Consider the following 20755-nt stretch of genomic DNA (forward strand, 5'->3'; position numbering starts at 1 on the left):
ATAAATTTTACTCTAGTAATGGTCTAAACTATAAAAAAATTGTTTAGTTTCTGGCGACTACAGCATGATACCATTATACTAAATCTTATGGTTGTAAAAAACTGAGTTCCAGTGTTCCCCACTTCGTGTTTTATACTGAGATTATTACATTGAAAGCATATTTCACCCTGAAAATTCATTATAAGTAAGCAAGATTTTAGAGAGAAGTATCTTTTCAAACAAGACTCGTTGAATGCCTGATAGTATGCACATCTCCATCAGATTAAATTACATCCGACAAAAATTCATAACAATACCGCATGCTGCTTAGAAAGTAGTTCAGACAGACGGACAGACTGACAGACTGGGTGAAACCTATATAGTATATACCACTAAACTTTTTTGCAGGGGGGCAAAAATATCTTTCAAACGAAACCATTTTTAACCTATTTTCTGTACACAAACAAACAAAACTGATCAAATCTCTGAAACCAGAATAATACCCATATAAAGCTAAACATAAATATGCTAGGTTCTCAGGCTCTGAGAAAAACCCTCCTGCATCTGCAATTTTTATTGCGATAAAATCCGGAATTTCATATACGTTCCAGAAATTCATATCTTTTAATAGACTTTTAATTAGTTAACAGATTAGTCTGCCCGCTTGACAGAAAGGTAAACAATTTGATGCGAATGAGGCTGTTATTTAACATTGATCGTTAAAATGAAAGTATGTCTCGTGGCGATGGCTCTTATTTCTTGCAACATCTCATATTTTAGTAGTTTTAATGCCATGGAGCATTTTATTTAACTTCTCAACATCCTGTATGTTTACAGAATTGTTCAATTTGATGAAATGTCTTGAAAAAAAAAGAAAACTTGCTTCTAAGCCTCCCTCCCACATCAATTTTTTTTAAAAAGTAGCCTGAGAATCTAGGCATTTTTTTGTTTGGCCTAAGTTAGCTTGAACAAATATGGGAACAGCAGTGTTTTTCATTATTGGAGGCAAAATTTGCATTGCATTTCACAATTTTTCTTGATATTTGTATTTGGACTTCTTTCTTTAATTTTATTTTCAATTAATGTATACATACTTGTTCTGTTTGCTGTAGTCTGAAAGAAAGATTCAACAGTTTCTGCTCTGCCCCATTTAACTCATCTTTCAGCTTCTGAATCTTTTCTGGAGTATCAACAACAATCCCTTCAGCATCTTTAATCAAAGCTTTAACATCTGTAATTATTTCAGCCAAGACAACACTGGTTGTTCCATCTATGAACTTTTCACCTTAAGTAGAAAATGACACAAAGTGATGAAAAAATGGCAATGTTAAACAAGCTTAAAATCTAGGGAAACATTTAAGGGATTCCTCCATTCTAGGAAGTGTTCATTTTAATTTGTATACAAACATTGTGCTAAGATTGAAGATGTTGATTCTATACTTCTAGAGATACAGATTACACATAGTGGGTACCAAACCGTATCATGAACAACATGGTGAGCTAAAACGTTGATAATTTGGGTGTGACATTATTTATTAAACCTAAACAATACAAACGATCTTAAATCTGATTGAAATATGCTGGAAATTTCAACATTAGAAACAAATATTTTCACATTGATTTTTGGGGTGTGTCTCACTTGGAACTCCTTACAAATGGAAAAACTGTAAGAGATACATGTAGCTGACATCTCATTGAAATATGCAGGCAGAAATTTTAATGAGGACTTGAAGAAAAAAATAATCAAAAACTGATAAAAAATGAGAAAGTTGATTTATTTCCTCTTTTGGTCCCTTTTTTCAGAACGGTAGACCCATTAAATATCAAAGTGCTGTCAGCACTGGAGGTTTTTGATTCTTGTGAAAATTGTACCATGAACGAAATTTTGAAGAATACATGATGTAAAAAAAAAATTGTCATCATACATTTGAATTTTTCATATTTATTATCAAGAATTGTTTTTCCCTAATTTGTATAAACTGAATGTCAATCCATACTTCTGATTCAATTTCACACTTTTCCTAATTTTTTAAAACTGTCAAAAAGTTAATTTCCATTAACATTAAAAAACTATAGTAAAACATCATTTACTATAAAATGTCAGGGATTGAAATTTTGTTTGGGAAGACTCGAGCCCTGGACTTTTTCATCTTTTGTACACTAAGTCCGAACAATGTTTTGTCAAGTCCCAAGATATATAAATGAAATTTATTATCTGATATTCTTCAGTCAGGAATTCTGTATGAAAATAGAGATATTCTCCCAATCAAGCGACGAACATTTTGTTTAAAACTTCTAATACAAATGCGGAAAAAAGTCTTTGACAGCAAATTTTTCAAGATGGAAGACAGGAAGGTCATGGAGAAAGAGGAAATTTCACCATGTAATTGGTGCATAATCCCTGCAGAAAGCATGGCTTTCTCCCCATCTGGAGACTTGCAATACTAGAATAACAAAAGATACATCTGTAACATTGTGTTTGGGATGCTAAAGTCTACCAAACACCAAAGAGGACAGTGAATATGGCTAAGTCCTAATTTTCATGACTTTAGAGTACCCAAAATCAGCGGTCCATGTTACCCAAGCGCCCAGTGCAAAGAATAATCCAAGACTGGAAGATGCAAAAATATAATTTTTTAACATTGACATATAATTACTTGTTCTTTGAACATATTACCAATTCCAAGTAGTTTTCTTCCTAGTCAGTGCAATCTTTGTACATTCACAGGCACTTGTTTCTGTCTATGTGGGGGAAATATTATCTAATTGGGGTCGACAATCAATGGGCAATGTGTGTACATTATATGTATATTGCAACGCGGACGTGACACTGAAGGTGAACTTGTTAAATTCTTACTTGTCAATCAAAGTGCTCATGTTCTGTACAGTGTCTTTCAAAAGTAGATTTTCAAAGAAATGAAATCTGATGACTAAGTTTGTTTCTTAATTATTAATTATTACAGAATTCCTGACTGTTCTTATGTATATCTATGTTTGCATGGAAGAATACACAGTGTCAATTGATTCCAATTGGTCTGATTGCCTTGTCATCAGCTTTCCGTTTTTCTGCATTTTTTTCAACCATGAAATTGTAATGGAGCAACAATATTTTCCTCAAAAGTTTATCAACAGAAGTTGATCTTTATCATTCCCGCATGTCAAAAATGGGTCTGATCAAGTGCAGGTGCGATTCAGACTTGAGAATGACTTATCAATAGATCGATCTAGTGAATACCCATTCTAAAAATAAAGTTATAAGTATTTATAGGTCAGGGAATAGATTGAGAATCATGGTCCAAATAATGACAACAAAATCTTAAAAAAAGATTTTACCGAATAAAACTTTATGTATATTTTGAAATCATTTATATTATTGGATTTCTCTTAGGTGGTATTTTGCCAATAATAATGCAGTCTCTGCACACTGGTAACAAAATACCATGTGTTTTAAGGGCCTCCTTGTCTTTCGTTTGGAGCCTCTGCACACTGGTAACAAAATACAATGAGTTTTAAGGGCCTCCTTGTCCTTTGTTGCTCCAACAGCATATAGCTTGCTTTACACAAATATTCAGAAAAAAACCAGATACTGAAGTAAAACAAGGTTTATAATTAACCACCACCACCATTATCATTGTTTATAATTAACCACCACCACCATTATCATTGTTTATAATTAACCCATCCACCACCATTATCATTGTTTATAATTAACCTATCCACCACCATTATCATTGTTTATAATTAACCCATCCACCACCATTATCATTGTTTATAATTAACCTATCCACCACCATTATCATTGTTTATAATTAACCTATCCACCACCATTATCATTGTTTATAATTAACCCATCCACCACCATTATCATTGTTTACAATTAACCCATCCACCACCATTATCATTCAACTCAGGATACCATGTTTATAATTAACCTATCCACCATTATCATTGTTTATAATTAACCCATCCACCACCATTATCATTGTTTATAATTAACCACCACCATTATCATTGTTTATAATTAACCTATCCACCACCATTATCATTGTTTATAATTAACCTATCCACCACCATTATCATTGTTTATAATTAACCTATCCACCACCATTATCATTGTTTATAATTAACCCATCCACCACCATTATCATTGTTTATAATTAACCCATCCACCACCATTATCATTGTTTATAATTAACCCATCCACCACCATTATCATTGTTTATAATTAACCCATCCACCACCATTATCATTGTTTATAATTAACCTATCCACCACCATTATCATTGTTTATAATTAACCTATCCACCACCATTATCATTGTTTATAATTAACCTATCCACCACCATTATCATTGTTTATAATTAACCTATCCACCACCATTATCATTGTTTATAATTAACCTATCCACCACCATTATCATTGTTTATAATTAACCCATCCACCACCATTATCATTGTTTATAATTAACCCATCCACCACCATTATCATTGTTTACAATTAACCCATCCACCACCATTATCATTGTTTACAATTAACCCATCCACCACCATTATCATTGTTTATAATTAACCCATCCACCACCATTATCATTGTTTATAATTAACCCATCCAACACCATTATCATTGTTTATAATTAACCTATCCAACACCATTATCATTGTTTATAATTAACCTATCCACCACCATTATCATTGTTTACAATTAACCTATCCACCACCATTATCATTGTTTACAATTAACCTATCCACCACCATTATCATTGTTTACAATTAACCTATCCACCACCATTATCATTGTTTACAATTAACCTATCCACCACCATTATCATTGTTTATAATTAACCTATCCACCACCATTATCATTGTTTATAATTAACCCATCCACCACCATTATCATTGTTTATAATTAACCCATCCACCACCATTATCATTGTTTATAATTAACCTATCCACCACCATTATCATTGTTTATAATTAACCTATCCACCACCATTATCATTGTTTATAATTAACCTATCCACCACCATTATCATTGTTTATAATTAAACCACCATTATCATTGTTTACAATTAACCTATCCACCACCATTATCATTGTTTACAATTAACCTATCCACCACCATTATCATTGTTTATAATTAACCTATCCACCACCATTATCATTGTTTATAATTAACCCATCCACCACCATTATCATTGTTTATAATTAACCTATCCACCACCATTATCATTCAACTCAGGATACCATGAAAGATAAAAAATGTCCAGAACAGTACGCGAAAATAACCCCTTACCACCTACTACCTGGGGAGAAGTAAGGGCTGTCTGCTTTTACAAGACTAGTGTGGGATGGTTCTGTTCAATTATTTCCATCTTCGAAAATCTGCGCCATTGTTAACAACAGTTTAAAAGTTTCCAGCCAAATAAACAGCAACAGAAACTGACAGAATGGCGTCTATGTGTTTATTTAAATTTACGAACAATCTAGAGGATATAGTAAGACCCGAGAAAGCCTAGTCGCATCATTGATGTGTTTTCATCTATGTTGATAACAAAAACGCTTTAAAGAACAGCGTCCCCTTCTTATGTATTTGGCTCCTCCATTTTATAGGAGCACCACAGCATGGATTTTAACAACAACTACAAAAATAATTTCTACACGAAATCGGCAATAAAATTATTTGGGTCATGATGATTTTTTGGGTCGATCGGGATTGGGGAAACAAAAAATATTTTATTTTTGGCCAAATCCAATTTTATTTTCCATGTAGTAATTTGATACCTGAGTATCTAAATAATAACATGAAGTCATACTTGTTGTCTTGCTAGGCATAATCCCATTTGTACAGGTAGTTGATATCAGAGAGCAATCAAAATGGGATACAATGTATACCCCATCTATATAAAGCCAATCATTTAATCTGAAATCAATCCATCTATTGGGATCCAAGATTTTTTGTGACAAAACTTCTTTATCGTTCCACATATTGAAAAATGGCAAAGTCCTCCAAACAGAAAGTTGATATCCGACAGCACCAAAAATTTCTTTAAGATAAGATATGTTTATTGTACTATAAAGGCCTCCAGCCCACGGTACCAATTTACAATAAGTAATTAATAATTTATGCCAACTACATCATTTGAACAACATTTAACACAACAAAAATATGCCCCATCTAAATGAAACCACACACCAAATTTGAAATGAATTTATCAATTGGGAATGGAGATAAGTGTGATGAAATCTGGACATTTGGACAGAATTGTGGATGTTTTTTTTGCAGATTATTTTACCATTGCAATGCCATCTTTCAAGTTCTGCAATTGTATCATTTTCCTTCTCAATTGAGAGTCCTAGGTTCCAGACAAGCTCTTCCATAAGATCTAAGCTTTCTTTATATTTGGCCTTATCCCACTGAGTGAAGTCACAATGAGTCCAGGGGTTCCATATCTCTGAATGAACCTAAAATATATTGAGATAAAATCCATAAATGTTGACCCCAATGTAAATAATTTTTAAAGACAAATTTGTGAGGAAAGATTAATGGTAATCCATGTGCATAAAACTAATTTAGAAATCCAGTCATCAAAAACAAAGCCAAAGAGCAATAATCTTACCTTGAAACCAGTCCAAGGTCAAATGCCCACATGCCGTTTACAACAAACTGTGTAACAACCTTAATATTTCAAAAGTCTTTCTTCTAAGATAAAAAGTAACAGTTCAGACATAATCCAACATCTTTTGACCCAAAGTTTATCGTTCAAAGTAAAGTTTTAGCAACACTATAACTAGTATGTGACAATAGCCATATTTACATATTTTTTTTACAAATAATTTTTCCAACAGAGTTCAGAATTTCTTTATCCTCACAATTTAGATTCCAAAATAATTTATTATCATTAAAAAAGTTGCAAAAATTTGGAACCCAGCAGTCCTTTTCACAAAAAATCTTAGGTGTAAAATTAGTTGTAAGTTATGACATCATAATAGATCAAAATATTGTGACATCATAACTTACAACAGATTTTATACTTACGATTTTTTTGTGAAATTGACCACTCAGACTGGCCATAGTTTTTCTCTGTCATCTTATTTAACATACTAATACTGTGGAAGTATTGTAGGCCAAATCACGAAATTCGGTTTCCAACAAAATGGAGAATCCCAAGGATGTGTATACTGAAACCTCAAAACCTGGAATTCAAAAATGCATGAACTAGCGTTCTTCCCTTAACCACGAAAATTGGTATCCACAAATTAAAGTACTTTCACAAGAATATGTGGAACTCTTTTGTGCACCATTAGTGTACAAAATACATTTTTTTGTAAAAAAAGTAATACCGGTAGATATTTTGCCAAAAGGTGCACACAATGAGAAACCATGTTTGATAAGAAAATATGCCTTATCTTCCACATGATAACCTGACCATTTTTAATAGATTCTCTATGAATCATGAGATTTATCTGTAATGCCTCATTATGGAAGAATCATGAATGGAGATTTATCTGTAATGCCTCATTATGGAAGAACCATGAATGGAGATTTTTCTGTATTGCCTCAATATAGAAGAATCATGAATGGAGATTTATCTGTAATGCCTCATCATGGAAGAACCATGAATGGAGATTTATCTGTAATGCCTCATTATGGAAGAACCATGAATGGAGATTTATCTGTAATGCCTCATTATGGAAATCTCCTCAACTTTGTTATTTATCTTTCATCATACTATTTTATTTTACTATTGTAAGATTTGGCCCCTTATTCCTCAATAAATACAACCCCCAAAATCAATCCCTGCCTTCCTTTGGGGCATGGCACATTTGGTACAATTTCAAAGAGATCCTTTCACCTTCAGGAAATTGCTTGTTTTTGGCCCCTTATTTTTATCAGTACAACGTATGTCACACTACCTAAAATAAATGCCAGCAAACCATTGTCTGGTACTTCCTTCCTTGGCACTCAATGGTATAATCTCAAAGAGATTCATTCACTTGAAGATAAGTTATTATTTGGACATGATGAATCATGAAAAAATTTGTTTGTGTGTTGGCCCTAATTCATAGACAGTTTAAGGCACAACCCCATAAAAATTAGAAAATAGTAGAATTTTTTATTTTTTATTTTTATTTTTTGATAAAGGGAATAATTGTTACCTGGTTTTGATATTGTATGTAAGACAATTACATTTTTACATACCCTTTCTGCAAAATCTATTGCACTTCCAGGACATATGCCAGCTTTGATAATGATGCAAAGCAAAGCTGATAAGTCACAGTTTTCATCTATTACTGAATGCAGTGCCATATTAGTCTGTAAAAAAAGTTTTGATAAGTCGGTTGAATCTTTAACTCGGTAGTCAAATTTAGCCTGCTGTTTTACTCCAAGACTTCTATTGTTATTGATGGCTTCATAATTAAAGAATGTTGACAGATAGCTTTTCATCTGATGTGGATACACCTGTACATCAATTTTGTTTGTTGTTTTCAGATTTTGCCAGAGCTGGTCGAGCCTAGGGGCAACATATTTCCTTAATGCAGGGATTATAACTGTGTGTAAACCAATGCCTACAAGAAGCCATCTTTTGTTGTTGTCCGTTAAGTCACACAGATCACCTGTAAAAAGACCATAGTACATGTACATGTATTATTTCATTTTAAAATTCTAATACAGTCTGGTTTACTTCTGAAACAACAAGAGGCTCCCAGTAGCCTGAATCGCTCACCTTGTAAAAGTTGGTCTTTCAAGGGAAATAATTTAACAAAACGCTGTCCAACAATTTTAACTGAAGAAGACTTTGGTAGGACTATCACAAGGATCAGTTCAACTATAGAAAGTTTCTATCTAATATAGTTTTCAACATATTGGCTGAAAAATGTAAAAAAAAAAACCCTGTCATTTTTCATCAAGGACAATAACTCTTACAAGGAGTCACCTGACAACTTTGATCCCTGAAGACTTTTGAAGGCCTTATAATAAGGGTCATTTCACCTATAGTTATAATTTGGCTAAACCTAACAGTTTTGGAGATGCAAAAAACTACTGTCTAACCCCTATGTTCTATTTTTAGTAATGGCAGCCATGTTTTTTAACGGATAAAAATCCCAACATCAGTTCTAATGAACATTCATACCAAGCTTGGTTCCAATTGGTCAAGTAGTGTCAGAAGAGAAGATTTTTGAAAGAAATAATATTAAAAATTGCAAAAAAACATTGAAAAAAGAGCAATAACTCCAACATGGCTTAACAGATTAAAATGAAAATTTGACCACAGATAGATCTCATCACGCTGAACACTTTTATCAAGTCCGGATTTGGCTAAACTTAACGATTTTGGAGACATATGCAAAAAAACTACTGTCTGACCCCTATGTTCTATTTTTAGTAACGGCGGCCATGTTTTTCAAATGGATTAAAAATTCCCATATCAGTTCTATGCACAATACCCCAAGGAATATTCATACCAAGTGTGGTTCCAATTGGTTAATTAGTGTCAGAGGAGAAGAAAAATTGTCAACAATGACAGACAACAAGTGATGGTTATAGCTCACATGGCCTTTGGCTAGGTGAGCTAAAAACCGAACTGGAGAATAAATACAGAGCCTGATATTGCTCAACTGGCCAAAAATTGCCAAGATTTTTCTAGTGATACAGATTTTGAAATTTTGTGCATGAACCAATTTTTGTTTCTTCTATCACAATGAAAATGTCACAGACCCAATACAAAATAAAAAGCTTTGTGGAGCGCAGCAAGATACCCTCACAGAGGTCATACCATGAACAGATGGGCAAATATGGACACAAAATTTAAGCTTGATACAGCTCTGAATTTTGATTGTGATCAAACATTTGACTCAATTAATATTTTACCCAAAATGGAAGCAGTCAAAACGCTTAAATACCTAAGAGTTTTAAACGTAAACATGAACAGATAAACAGACGAACAGACAAATTACTTTCTATAGATCCTAGAATTTTGTATCAGTAGGGTGTTAAAAAATCCAAAAGCCCGGATCAAAAGAAATAAATAATTCACAATGTCATGGCATTTGGTGGAGGTATATTTGAGTTAATGTTAAAAGAAGAAAAATTACACTACATTTGTTGTATAAAATGATTCCCCCTTTTTAATGAATTAAGTACCGTAACTCATAAAAAAATCATAAAAATGATATTATCTTCCTGTTGTGTTCATTCATTATGTTAACATTGTTCATAATTGTATATATGTTTATTTTGTACTACTATACTCCATGTGGAGCCTCTTAGTGAAATAAAAAAGTTTCAAAGTTTCAAAAAAGTTTTAAAGAAAAATCAGAAATTTATAAGAATTGTCATCAATCATAACAAACAACAATTCAATCAAGTTTTATGAAAATAGGTCCAACCACAACTGAGTTGTAGTCTAAAAATTGTAAAACTCACGCCATTTTTATAATGAAGTCCCATAACTCTAAATAACAAAATCACAAATTTAAAAAAATTTTAAAAATTGAAAGGGAAATTTCATGACAAATATTTTATGCAAATTACTCATTGACCTATACTGTAATTTCAAACCTTTGAATATAAAACAGAAGAAATACATTCTTACACTCCTAATCTATTGAAGATCTTATATGAGAAATTCTTCTTTTTTTTCTCATTCCATTGCGCTCCACTCATCAGAAGACAGAATTTCTCACATTTGTGGAAAATTTTCTCAGATATAAAATAGAGACTGGTATAAGGACCTATTAGTCTTTGTCAGCCCAGTATAGACTATCTCTATATTAGAGACTCGTATAAGGACCTATTAGTCTTTGTCAGCCCAGTAAAGACTATCTCTATATCAGAGACTGGTATAAGGAACTATTAGTCTTTGTCAGCCCAGTAAAGACTATCTCTATATTAGAGACTCATATAAGGACCTATTAGTCTTTGTCAGCCCAGTAAAGACTATCTCTATATCAGAGACTGGTATAAGGAACTATTAGTCTTTGTCAACCCAGTAGAGACTATCTCTATATTTGTGTATTAATATAGTGTTTGTATGGTTTTATCTTTATATAACATAAAATCTGCCTAAATGGTTAAACACTAAATCTTCCTCATACCTTTCAAACGTTTCTGGACTCTATCTTTTTGTTCGTCTGAAAAAAGAAATTGACAACATATTAATACTAGAAAAACAGAAACATCAAAAATAAAGAATAAGGGGACTTAAGATGGACCTGACTGCATAAGGAATATTCCTTTCCATCCTATAAAACAGATCTCAGTATGAAATACATTTTCAGCTTAACATCAATGTAAATCAAATGTTTTTGCCATTTATGATTAGAATTGGGGGGGGGGGCTATTTGCAATTATAACCTTATGAACATTTGTGTCATGATAGGCTCATCCCCCCCCCCACCCCACCCCAAAAAGAAGTACTTACAAATATAAATTATATATCAAATGTTATGGCCAAGTTTACTCTTATAATTCAGGGATTTTGTACCATGTTAGACTTATTATGAATGAGATGTTTTAGTAGCAACACAGTGATTTTTGTTCTTATTATGGTACAGTTTAACTTGTGAAAATAAAAGCTTTACCCAGTGCAGCATGATATGACTGCAAACAGTTAAACTCTATTCATTTCAGGCAGGTTCGGATACAATATCAGTTTTTGACACACTTAAACATGGAGCCTTACAAGTCATTTTGGACACAACAACTGATTTGGGTACAATGTTGCACAACATTTAGTAATTCAATTTAAGTACAAATTTCTTTTTTCGGGTGCATTTATGGATCAATTTGTTCCTCATTATCTCAAAAACAGTAAATGATCGAGTACATTTGCTAAGCATACTTCTTATGGCTCTTATACTTAGGTGGGGACTTTCATAAGGAACAAGAGGCTCCCAGAAACTTGAATCTCTCTCCTGATTAAATTGTTGTCTTTCAAGGGCATTAACTCTAACAAAGAGTTGTCCAACAATTTGGATTCAGAAAACTTTGGTAGGACTAATCATAAAGATCATTTCAGCAATTACAAGAATTTTTCTATCTATTATAGTTTTCAAGATATTGGCTGAAAAGTGCTAAAACACCATTTTTCGCCTTTCACTGGCAATAATTCTAACAAGGATTTCTCTGACAGCTTTGATTCCACACAAACTTTTGTAGGCCTAATATTATAAGGATCATTTAGGCAATTGAAAGAACTTTGCTAAACCTAACGGTACTAGAGATATCTGAGAAAAACTTCTGACTGCTACTTTTGTTCTATTTTTAGTAAGAGACCATGTTTTTCAATGGACCAATTTTCCCAACATCAGATCTCATCATGGTGAACACTTTCAGTCCCTCTCAGAATTTGGTTAAACCTAACAGTTTTGGAGATATATGCAAAAAACTGCTGTCTGACCCCTACGTTCTATTTTTAGTAACAGTGGCCATGTTTTTTTTTCACGATCAAAAATCCAAATATTCATTTTATGCAGGATACCATAATAAACAAAAAACTAACTTTCATTGAAGTATGTATAGTAATTTCTGAGAAGATTTTTGTAAGTACATGTAATAACATCAAAAACAGCAAAAAAAGTACAAAAAGGGCATTAACTCCAATAACTTTAATGGACCCCAAATGATAGCAATAGCTCATATGGTCTACCGCCGGGTGGGCTAAAAACTGCTGTCTGACCCCTATGTTCTATTTTTAGTAACAGTGGCCCTGTTTGTTTACCGATCTCAAACCCAAATGGTCATTTTGTACAAGGATACCCTAAAAAACAGTAATACATGTTCCAACTTTCATAGAATTTCTGAAGAGAAGATTTTTGAAAGTAATTTTTTTGCAGGATACCCCAAGGAACATTAAATACCCAGTTTGGTTTCAATTGGTCAAGTAGTGTCAGAGGAGAAGATTTATTATAGAAATAACATTAAAAATAGCAAAAAATCATTGAAAAAAGGCAGTAACTCCAACATGTTTCAACAGATTAAAACCAAAATTTGACCGCAGGTAGATCTCATCATGCTGAACACTTTTACCTAGTCAGAATTTAGCTTGAAAAAATTTAAGATGGCTGACATAGTGGTCACATAAGTATCAGCTCTCAGATTTTTTGGCAATTTGGAAATGTTTAAAAACAGGAATGATATTAAAATTTATATGAGGATGTGTATAATTTTTTTCTCTTTTATGTGATGCTTGTGGAATTGAAATATCAGATGGAATAATAAAATCTGCACTAATTAATGATAAAATTTGGATGGACAGTGAGTAAAAATCAGAACTAGATCTTATTTTGCAAGTGCCTACAGGAATATTTACTTTAAAAGTACTACAGCTATTGTTCACAAGACTTACTTTAAGATGCCTTCAGGAAGTAGTAGTAGAAATTCATCCAATAATGAAAAAGACAAATCTGGCAAGAAATCAGAAAAGAAAACTTTTCAGACCTTATTGGCAGTGTAAGGACAAAGAATCAGCTGACAAAAACCCTAAAGGAACTCATTAAGATATTTCTATGGACAGTAGTTCTGATCTGATAGTAGAATTCAGTAATTTTCAAAAGGACTTACAATCCATCAAGAATAGCCTGAAGGATGTAGTAAAAAAAACAGACCTTGAACAGTCCTTAGGCAAAATTGTAAAGAAAGGGGATTTAGAAACAGTTGTTACCTCTATTGTCACCAAATTGATCAATCAAGCCAAAAATGATAGTGATGGAAAGTTAAGAGAAAAGACAAACAAACAAACAAAAGCTATTGAGGAACTTACCGCTGAAAATGAAAAGCTGAGAGAGGCAATTGCTGAACAAAATAAAACTATTAGGGAACTTAAAATGGAAGTTGCTAGTAACAAAACTGCAGTAACAGATGCACTTCAGATAGCTAACTACAATCAGCAATATTGCAGGAAATTTAATATCAAAGTGATGAACTTTCCAGAAAGTCCAACAGAAAACACCAAGGACTTGTTTATCAATGAGACTCAAAATCACAGTGAAATCTGAAGATATCCAAGCTATCCATAGAATACCTGGTCAAAACAAACAACACAGACCAATTCTTGTGAAACTCAGGAACTCTGAAGTAAAGTACAATATAATGAAAGAAAAAAAGAACCTCCCATTGGAAAAGACATTCAACTTAGCTGATGATGTTACAAAGCACAATATGGATTTGATTTCCAAACTTAGAGATGACAAAGATGTGGACAGTGCTTGGTACTTTAATTGTGCAGTTTATGCAATGATTAAGTCATCAGGAAAACAAATGAAATTTGATATCTGTGATGACATTCGTAAGAAATTAAATACATATTATGGGTAATTTGCTTACTAGTTTCCCTACTTCCTTTGGAAGTATTTATTGACATATATTATCATTTATTCAGTCAGGACATGGAACAAGTGTGTTGTTACTTGTGTGTAATAAAATACGTTAATTTATTTTAACTATATACTTATTTTGTTTGTTTGTTTACACATTCATTCTTCTTTTTGTATTTATTCATTCATTCATCATTTTGATTATCAATACATGTAAGTGAAGGTTTGATGTGTTCATACTTGAACAGAGGGGTTCATTATTTTTTTTTTAAATTGCAGACACTGTGAGCAATGTTAATTACTGATATTTTCACCTTGTTTTGGATTGCTGTTAGGCTTGATGAGCTGTAGCACAGATCCTAGGCCTCTGTTGTTACAGCTCCTCAAATCTATCAATCTCTTCAAGCTTACAGTATATGGGCATACAGTCAAATGTATGGATGAATGATACATTAATTTTGCATTTTATTTGTGATAATAACACATCCTTTCTAGGTGTACATTGCATGTAAAATAATATGATATGATGTTCATGCCAATCAGTATGCACAAAAAATTTGAATGTACAACATAATCAGTTGAATTTTGAATTTCAGAATTGATAAAATATTATGATTTTTGATTAATCTCCCTCTTTACTAGAGGTTTTTGTACAAGCTATGGTTGTTCTATCCATAAGTAGTCACACACACAAGAAGGATACAAGTATATTAAATTAATATGATATCTTCTTGAGTACATTTCTTGCTACTTATTTTCCTATGTTGTTGACTACATAACACATATTGATTAATTTCCAATTACTTGAGTACTCAGTTGCTCAACTCTTACAAGTTACAGCATATTTATGTACATGTTTTCTAAAAACAAATGAATTCATTCTCTTATTGAAATATTTGCCATCAATCTGAACTAATTTTTAGAAACTTCTACAAACAAAATGTCCTATCTTGAGTGTGTGAGTTTAAGAGAATCTGTTTTTCTTAATTTTTTTGGATACTTTTTGTTAAATTCACTGTCTTGTGTAAAAGGTTATCAAATTTCATTTGTAGTAATGAGTAGTTGTGTAGAAAAATTATCAATGAATGTAAGAGGCCTACAATCAAATATTAAGAAAAGAGTAGACATTTTTAATTGGGTAAAAAAAAATGCATCCATTATTTGTTTACAAGAAACCCATAGCACTGAGGTGGTAGAAAAGAAGTAGGAAGATGAGTGGGGTCATAAGTGCTATTTCAGTCATGGTGATAGTAAGGGTGCCGATGTATGTAATTTGTTCAAGCCAGGTCTTCAATATGACGTCCATAATTCAATCATTGATCAACATGGTAGATATATCATACTAGATATAACTACCTTTGAGCACAGATTTACTTTTGTATGTTTGTATGGTTATAATTTAGATAGACCTGACTTTTTTGATGAAGTTCTGTTTCATGCTGTTAAATTCAGCAATACAAGCTATATATTCCGTGGAGACTGGAATGTAATGCAGGACAGGTATGATGATACCTGTGATGTACTGCATGACAGGAACCCAAAAGCTAGAGACAAGATAGAGGAAATAAAAAGCTCCTTAGGAATGCTAGACCCATAGAGAACATGTTATCCTGATGAAAAAAGGTTTACATGGCATCAGTCTAGTCCTTAAAAACAGAGCAGAATAGATTATTTTCTTGTTTCTGTGGATATTTTTTGTTTGCTAAAATCAGCAAAAATTGAGGCTGGATACAGAATTGATCATTCTGCAATCACTTTTTCATTCACAGCATCCTTTTCCTGCTGAGAGATAAAGATTATTGTCATCTTATCAAGCAATGCATCAGAGACTTGATTGATGAGTACTATGCTGGTGGTGACAAATCTGATCTATTACAAGTGGAGTAATCCTGTAGTGATCAATTATTCTTTGAAGTATTAAAAATGAAGATCAGAAGTGAGACCATCAGTTATGGTATTAAAAATCAAAACAATTTAGTAGATTAGAGACAGAAATGGAGCAATTAGAAAAAGATGTAAACAAAAATTCTTCAGAAAACTTATCATTGTCTTTGAATAAGAAAAAACTTGAGTTAGAAATTCAAAGACAAAATCTTGTTGAAGGCATTGTTCTCCGTTCTCATGCAAATTGGCATGAGAGTGGAGAGAGATGCACAGAATATTTTTGTAAGTTAGAAAAAAGGGCATCTATGAACAAAATTATGACTGAGACAATTAGTGATGATGGTATATGTGTGTCAGATCAAAAGAAAATATCTGAACTGACACAATTTTACCAAAAAATATTTAAATCTTCCCACAAACCCATAGAAAACTTAGATTTTTTTAAGCATGTCAATCAGATGAATGAAGAACAAAAAAATTCATGTGAAGGTAATCTGACATTTGATGAGTGTAGTAAAGTGTTGAGCAGGATGCAAAATGGAAAAAGTCCTGGCTCTGATGACCGAATTTCTCACATTTGTGGAAAATTTTCTCAGATATAAAATAGAGACTGGTATAAGGACCTATTAGTCTTTGTCAGCCCAGTATAGACTATCTCTATATTAGAGACTCGTATAAGGACCTATTAGTCTTTGTCAGCCCAGTAAACACAATCTCTATAATAGAAACTGGTATAAGGACGTATTAGTCTTTGTCAGCCCAGTAAAGACTATCTCTATAATAGAGACTCGTATAAGGACCTATTAGTCTTTGTCAGCCCAGTAAAGACTATCTCTATATCAGAGACTGGTATAAGGAACTATTAGTCTTTGTCAACCCAGTAGAGACTATCTCTATATTTGTGTATTAATATAGTGTTTGTATGGTTTTATCTTTATATAACATAAAATCTGCCTAAATGGTTAAACACTAAATCTTCCTCATACCTTTCAAACGTTTCTGGACTCTATCTTTTTGTTCGTCTGAAAAAAGAAATTGACAACATATTAATACTAGAAAAACAGGAACATCAAAAATAAAGAATAAGGGGACTTAAGATGGACCTGACTGCATAAGGAATATTCCTTTCCATCCTATAAAACAGATCTCAGTATGAAATACATTTTCAGCCTAACAACAATGTTAAGCAAACGTTTTTGCCATTTATGATTAGAATTAAGGGGGGGGGGGGCTATTTGCAATTATAACCTTATTAAAATTTGTGTAATGTTTGGCTCATCCCCCCCCCCCAAAAAGAAGTACTTACAAATATAAATTATATATCAAATGTTATGGCCAAGTTTACCCTTATAATACAGGGATTTTGTACCATGTTAAGACTTATTATGAATGAGATGTTTTAGTAGCAACACAGTGATTTTTGTTCTTATTATGGTACAGTTTAACTTGTGAAAATAAAAGCTTTACCCAGTGCAGCATGATATGACTGCAAACAGTTAAACTCTATTCATTTCAGGCAGGTTCGGATACAATATCAGTTTTTGACACACTTAAACATGGAGCCTTACAAGTCATTTTGGACACAACAACTGATTTGGGTACAATGTTGCACAACATTTAGTAATTCAATTTAAGTACAAATTTCTTTTTTCGGGTGCATTTATGGATCAATTTGTTCCTCATTATCTCAAAAACAGTAAATGATCGAGTACATTTGCTAAGCATACTTCTTATGGCTCTTATACTTAGGTGGGGACTTTCATAAGGAACAAGAGGCTCCCAGAAACTTGAATCTCTCTCCTGATTAAATTGTTGTCTTTCAAGGGCATTAACTCTAACAAAGAGTTGTCCAACAATTTGGATTCAGAAAACTTCGGTAGGACTAATCATAAAGATCATTTCAGCAATTACAAGATTTTTTCTATCTATTATAGTTTTCAAGATATTGGCTGAAAAGTGCTAAAACATCATTTTTCGCCTTTCACTGGCAATAATTCTAACAAGGATTTCTCTGACAGCTTTGATTCCACACAAACTTTTGTAGGCCTAATATTATAAGGATCATTTAGGCAATTGAAAGAACTTTGCTAAACCTAACGGTACTAGAGATATCAGAAAAACTTCTGACTGCTACTTTTGTTCTATTTTTAGTAAGAGACCATGTTTTTCAACGGACCAATTTTCCCAACATCAGATCTCATCATGGTGAACACTTTCAGCCCCTCCCAGAATTTGGTTAAACCTAACAGTTTTGGAGATATATGCAAAAAACTGCTGTCTGACCCCTACGTTCTATTTTTAGTAACAGTGGCCATGTTTTTTTTTCACGATCAAAAATCCAAATATTCATTTTATGCAGGATACCATAATAAACAAAAAACTAACTTTCATTGAAGTATGTATAGTAATTTCTGAGAAGATTTTTGTAAGTACATGTAATAACATCAAAAACAGCAAAAAAAGTACAAAAAGGGCATTAACTCCAATAACTTTAATGGATGCCAAATGATAGCAATAGCTCATATGGTCTACGGCCGGGTGGGCTAAAAACTGCTGTCTGACCCCTATGTTCTATTTTTAGTAACAGTGGCCCTGTTTGTTTACCGATCTCAAACCCAAACGGTCATTTTGTACAAGGATACCCTAAAAAAACAGTAATACATGTTCCAACTTTCATAGAATTTCTGAAGAGAAGATTTTTGAAAGTAATTTTTTTGCAGGATACCCCAAGGAACATAAAATACCCAGTTTGGTTTCAATTGGTCAAGTAGTGTCAGAGGAGAAGATTTATTATAGAAATAACATTAAAAATAGCAAAAAATCACTGAAAAAAGGCAGTAACTCCAACATGTTTCAACAGATTAAAACCAAAATTTGACCGCAGGTAGATCTCATCATGCTGAACACTTTTACCTAGTCAGAATTTAGCTTGAAAAAATTTAAGATGGCTGACATAGTGGTCACATAAGTATCAGCTCTCAGACTTTTTGGCAATTTGGAAATGTTTAAAAACAGGAATGATATTAAAATTTATATGAGGATGTGTATAAATTTTTTCTCTTTTATGTGATGCTTGTGGAATTGAAATATCAGTTGGAATAATAAAATCTGCACTAATTAATGATAAAATTTGGATGGACAGTGAGTAAAAATCAGAACTAGATCTTATTTTGCAAGTGCCTACAGGAATATTTACTTTAAAAGTACTACAGCTATTGTTCACAAGACTTACTTTAAGATGCCTTCAGGAAGTAGTAGTAGAAATTCATCCAATAATGAAAAAGACAAATCTGGCAAGAGATCAGAAAAGAAAACTTTTCAGACCTTATTGGCAGTGTAAGGACAAAGAATCAGCTGACAAAAACCCTAAAGGAACTCATTAAGATATTTCTATGGACAGTAGTTCTGATCTGATAGTAGAATTCAGTAATTTTCAAAAGGACTTACAATCCATCAAGAATAGCCTGAAGGATGTAGTAAAAAAAACAGACCTTGAACAGTCCTTAGGCAAAATTGTAAAGAAAGGGGATTTAGAAACAGTTGTTACCTCTATTGTCACCGAATTGATCAATCAAGCCAAAAATGATAGTGATGGAAAGTTAAGAGAAAAGACAAACAAACAAACAAAAGCTATTGAGGAACTTACCGCTGAAAATGAAAAGCTGAGAGAGGCAATTGCTGAACAAAATAAAACTATTAGGGAACTTAAAATGGAAGTTGCTAGTAACAAAACTGCAGTAACAGATGCACTTCAGATAGCTAACTACAATCAGCAATATTGCAGGAAATTTAATATCAAAGTGATGAACTTTCCAGAAAGTCCAACAGAAAACACCAAGGACTTGTTTATCAATGAGACTCAAAATCACAGTGAAATCTGAAGATATCCAAGCTATCCATAGAATACCTGGTCAAAACAAACAACACAGACCAATTCTTGTGAAACTCAGGAACTCTGAAGTAAAGTACAACATAATGAAAGAAAAAAAGAACCTCCCATTGGAAAAGACATTCAACTTAGCTGATGATGTTACAAAGCACAATATGGATTTGATTTCCAAACTTAGAGATGACAAAGATGTGGACAGTGCTTGGTACTTTAATTGTGCAGTTTATGCAATGATTAAGTCATCAGGAAAACAAATGAAATTTGATATCTGTGATGACATTCGTAAGAAATTAAATACATATTATGGGTAATTTGCTTACTAGTTTCCCTACTTCCTTTGGAAGTATTTATTGACATATATTATCATTTATTCAGTCAGGACATGGAACAAGTGTGTTGTTACTTGTGTGTAACAAAATACGTTAATTTATTTTAAATATATACTTATTTTGTTTGTTTGTTTACACATTCATTCTTCTTTTTGTATTTATTCATTCATTCATCATTTTGATTATCAATACATGTAAGTGAAGGTTTGATGTGTTCATACTTGAACAGAGGGGTTCATTATTTTTTTTTTTAATTGCAGACACTGTGAGCAATGTTAATTACTGATATTTTCACCTTGTTTTGGATTGCTGTTAGGCTTGATGAGCTGTAGCACAGATCCTAGGCCTCTGTTGTTACA

The 20755-nt window shown here is 32.6% G+C and overlaps 1 protein-coding gene and 1 pseudogene across 16 annotated transcripts in view; one reads left to right on the plus strand and one right to left on the minus strand.

Moving 5' to 3' along the window:
* The window catches only part of LOC148613178 (uncharacterized), a 75232-nt gene that overhangs the window by 12508 nt on the left and 41969 nt on the right, over positions 1-20755 (minus strand). For 10 of the 15 annotated variants that reach the window (XM_088586391.1, XM_088586392.1, XM_088586388.1 and 7 more), the window contains 5 exons: positions 17165-17200; positions 11076-11111; positions 8179-8594; positions 6272-6440; positions 1074-1264 (listed from right to left, as the gene is read on the minus strand). In XM_088586391.1, coding sequence (XP_088442517.1) covers positions 1074-1264; positions 6272-6440; positions 8179-8594; positions 11076-11111; positions 17165-17200 — 848 coding nt within the window. The remainder of the gene's footprint in view (positions 1-1073; positions 1265-6271; positions 6441-8178; positions 8595-11075; positions 11112-17164; positions 17201-20755) is intronic. The other 5 variants (XM_088586400.1, XM_088586396.1, XM_088586399.1 and 2 more) reach the window with 3 other exon arrangements.
* On the plus strand, positions 8527-16384 carry LOC148613179 (uncharacterized; annotated as a pseudogene). The gene is made up of 2 exons (XR_015923283.1): positions 8527-8616; positions 12816-16384. The product of XR_015923283.1 is annotated as an uncharacterized LOC148613179 (transcript).

This window comes from Perna viridis, chromosome 6 (genome assembly GCF_037379345.1).
Source record: "Perna viridis isolate PV_CMFRI_1.1 ecotype Kerala chromosome 6, ASM3737934v1, whole genome shotgun sequence".
In the NCBI taxonomy this organism is placed as follows: Eukaryota; Metazoa; Mollusca; class Bivalvia; order Mytilida; family Mytilidae; genus Perna; species Perna viridis.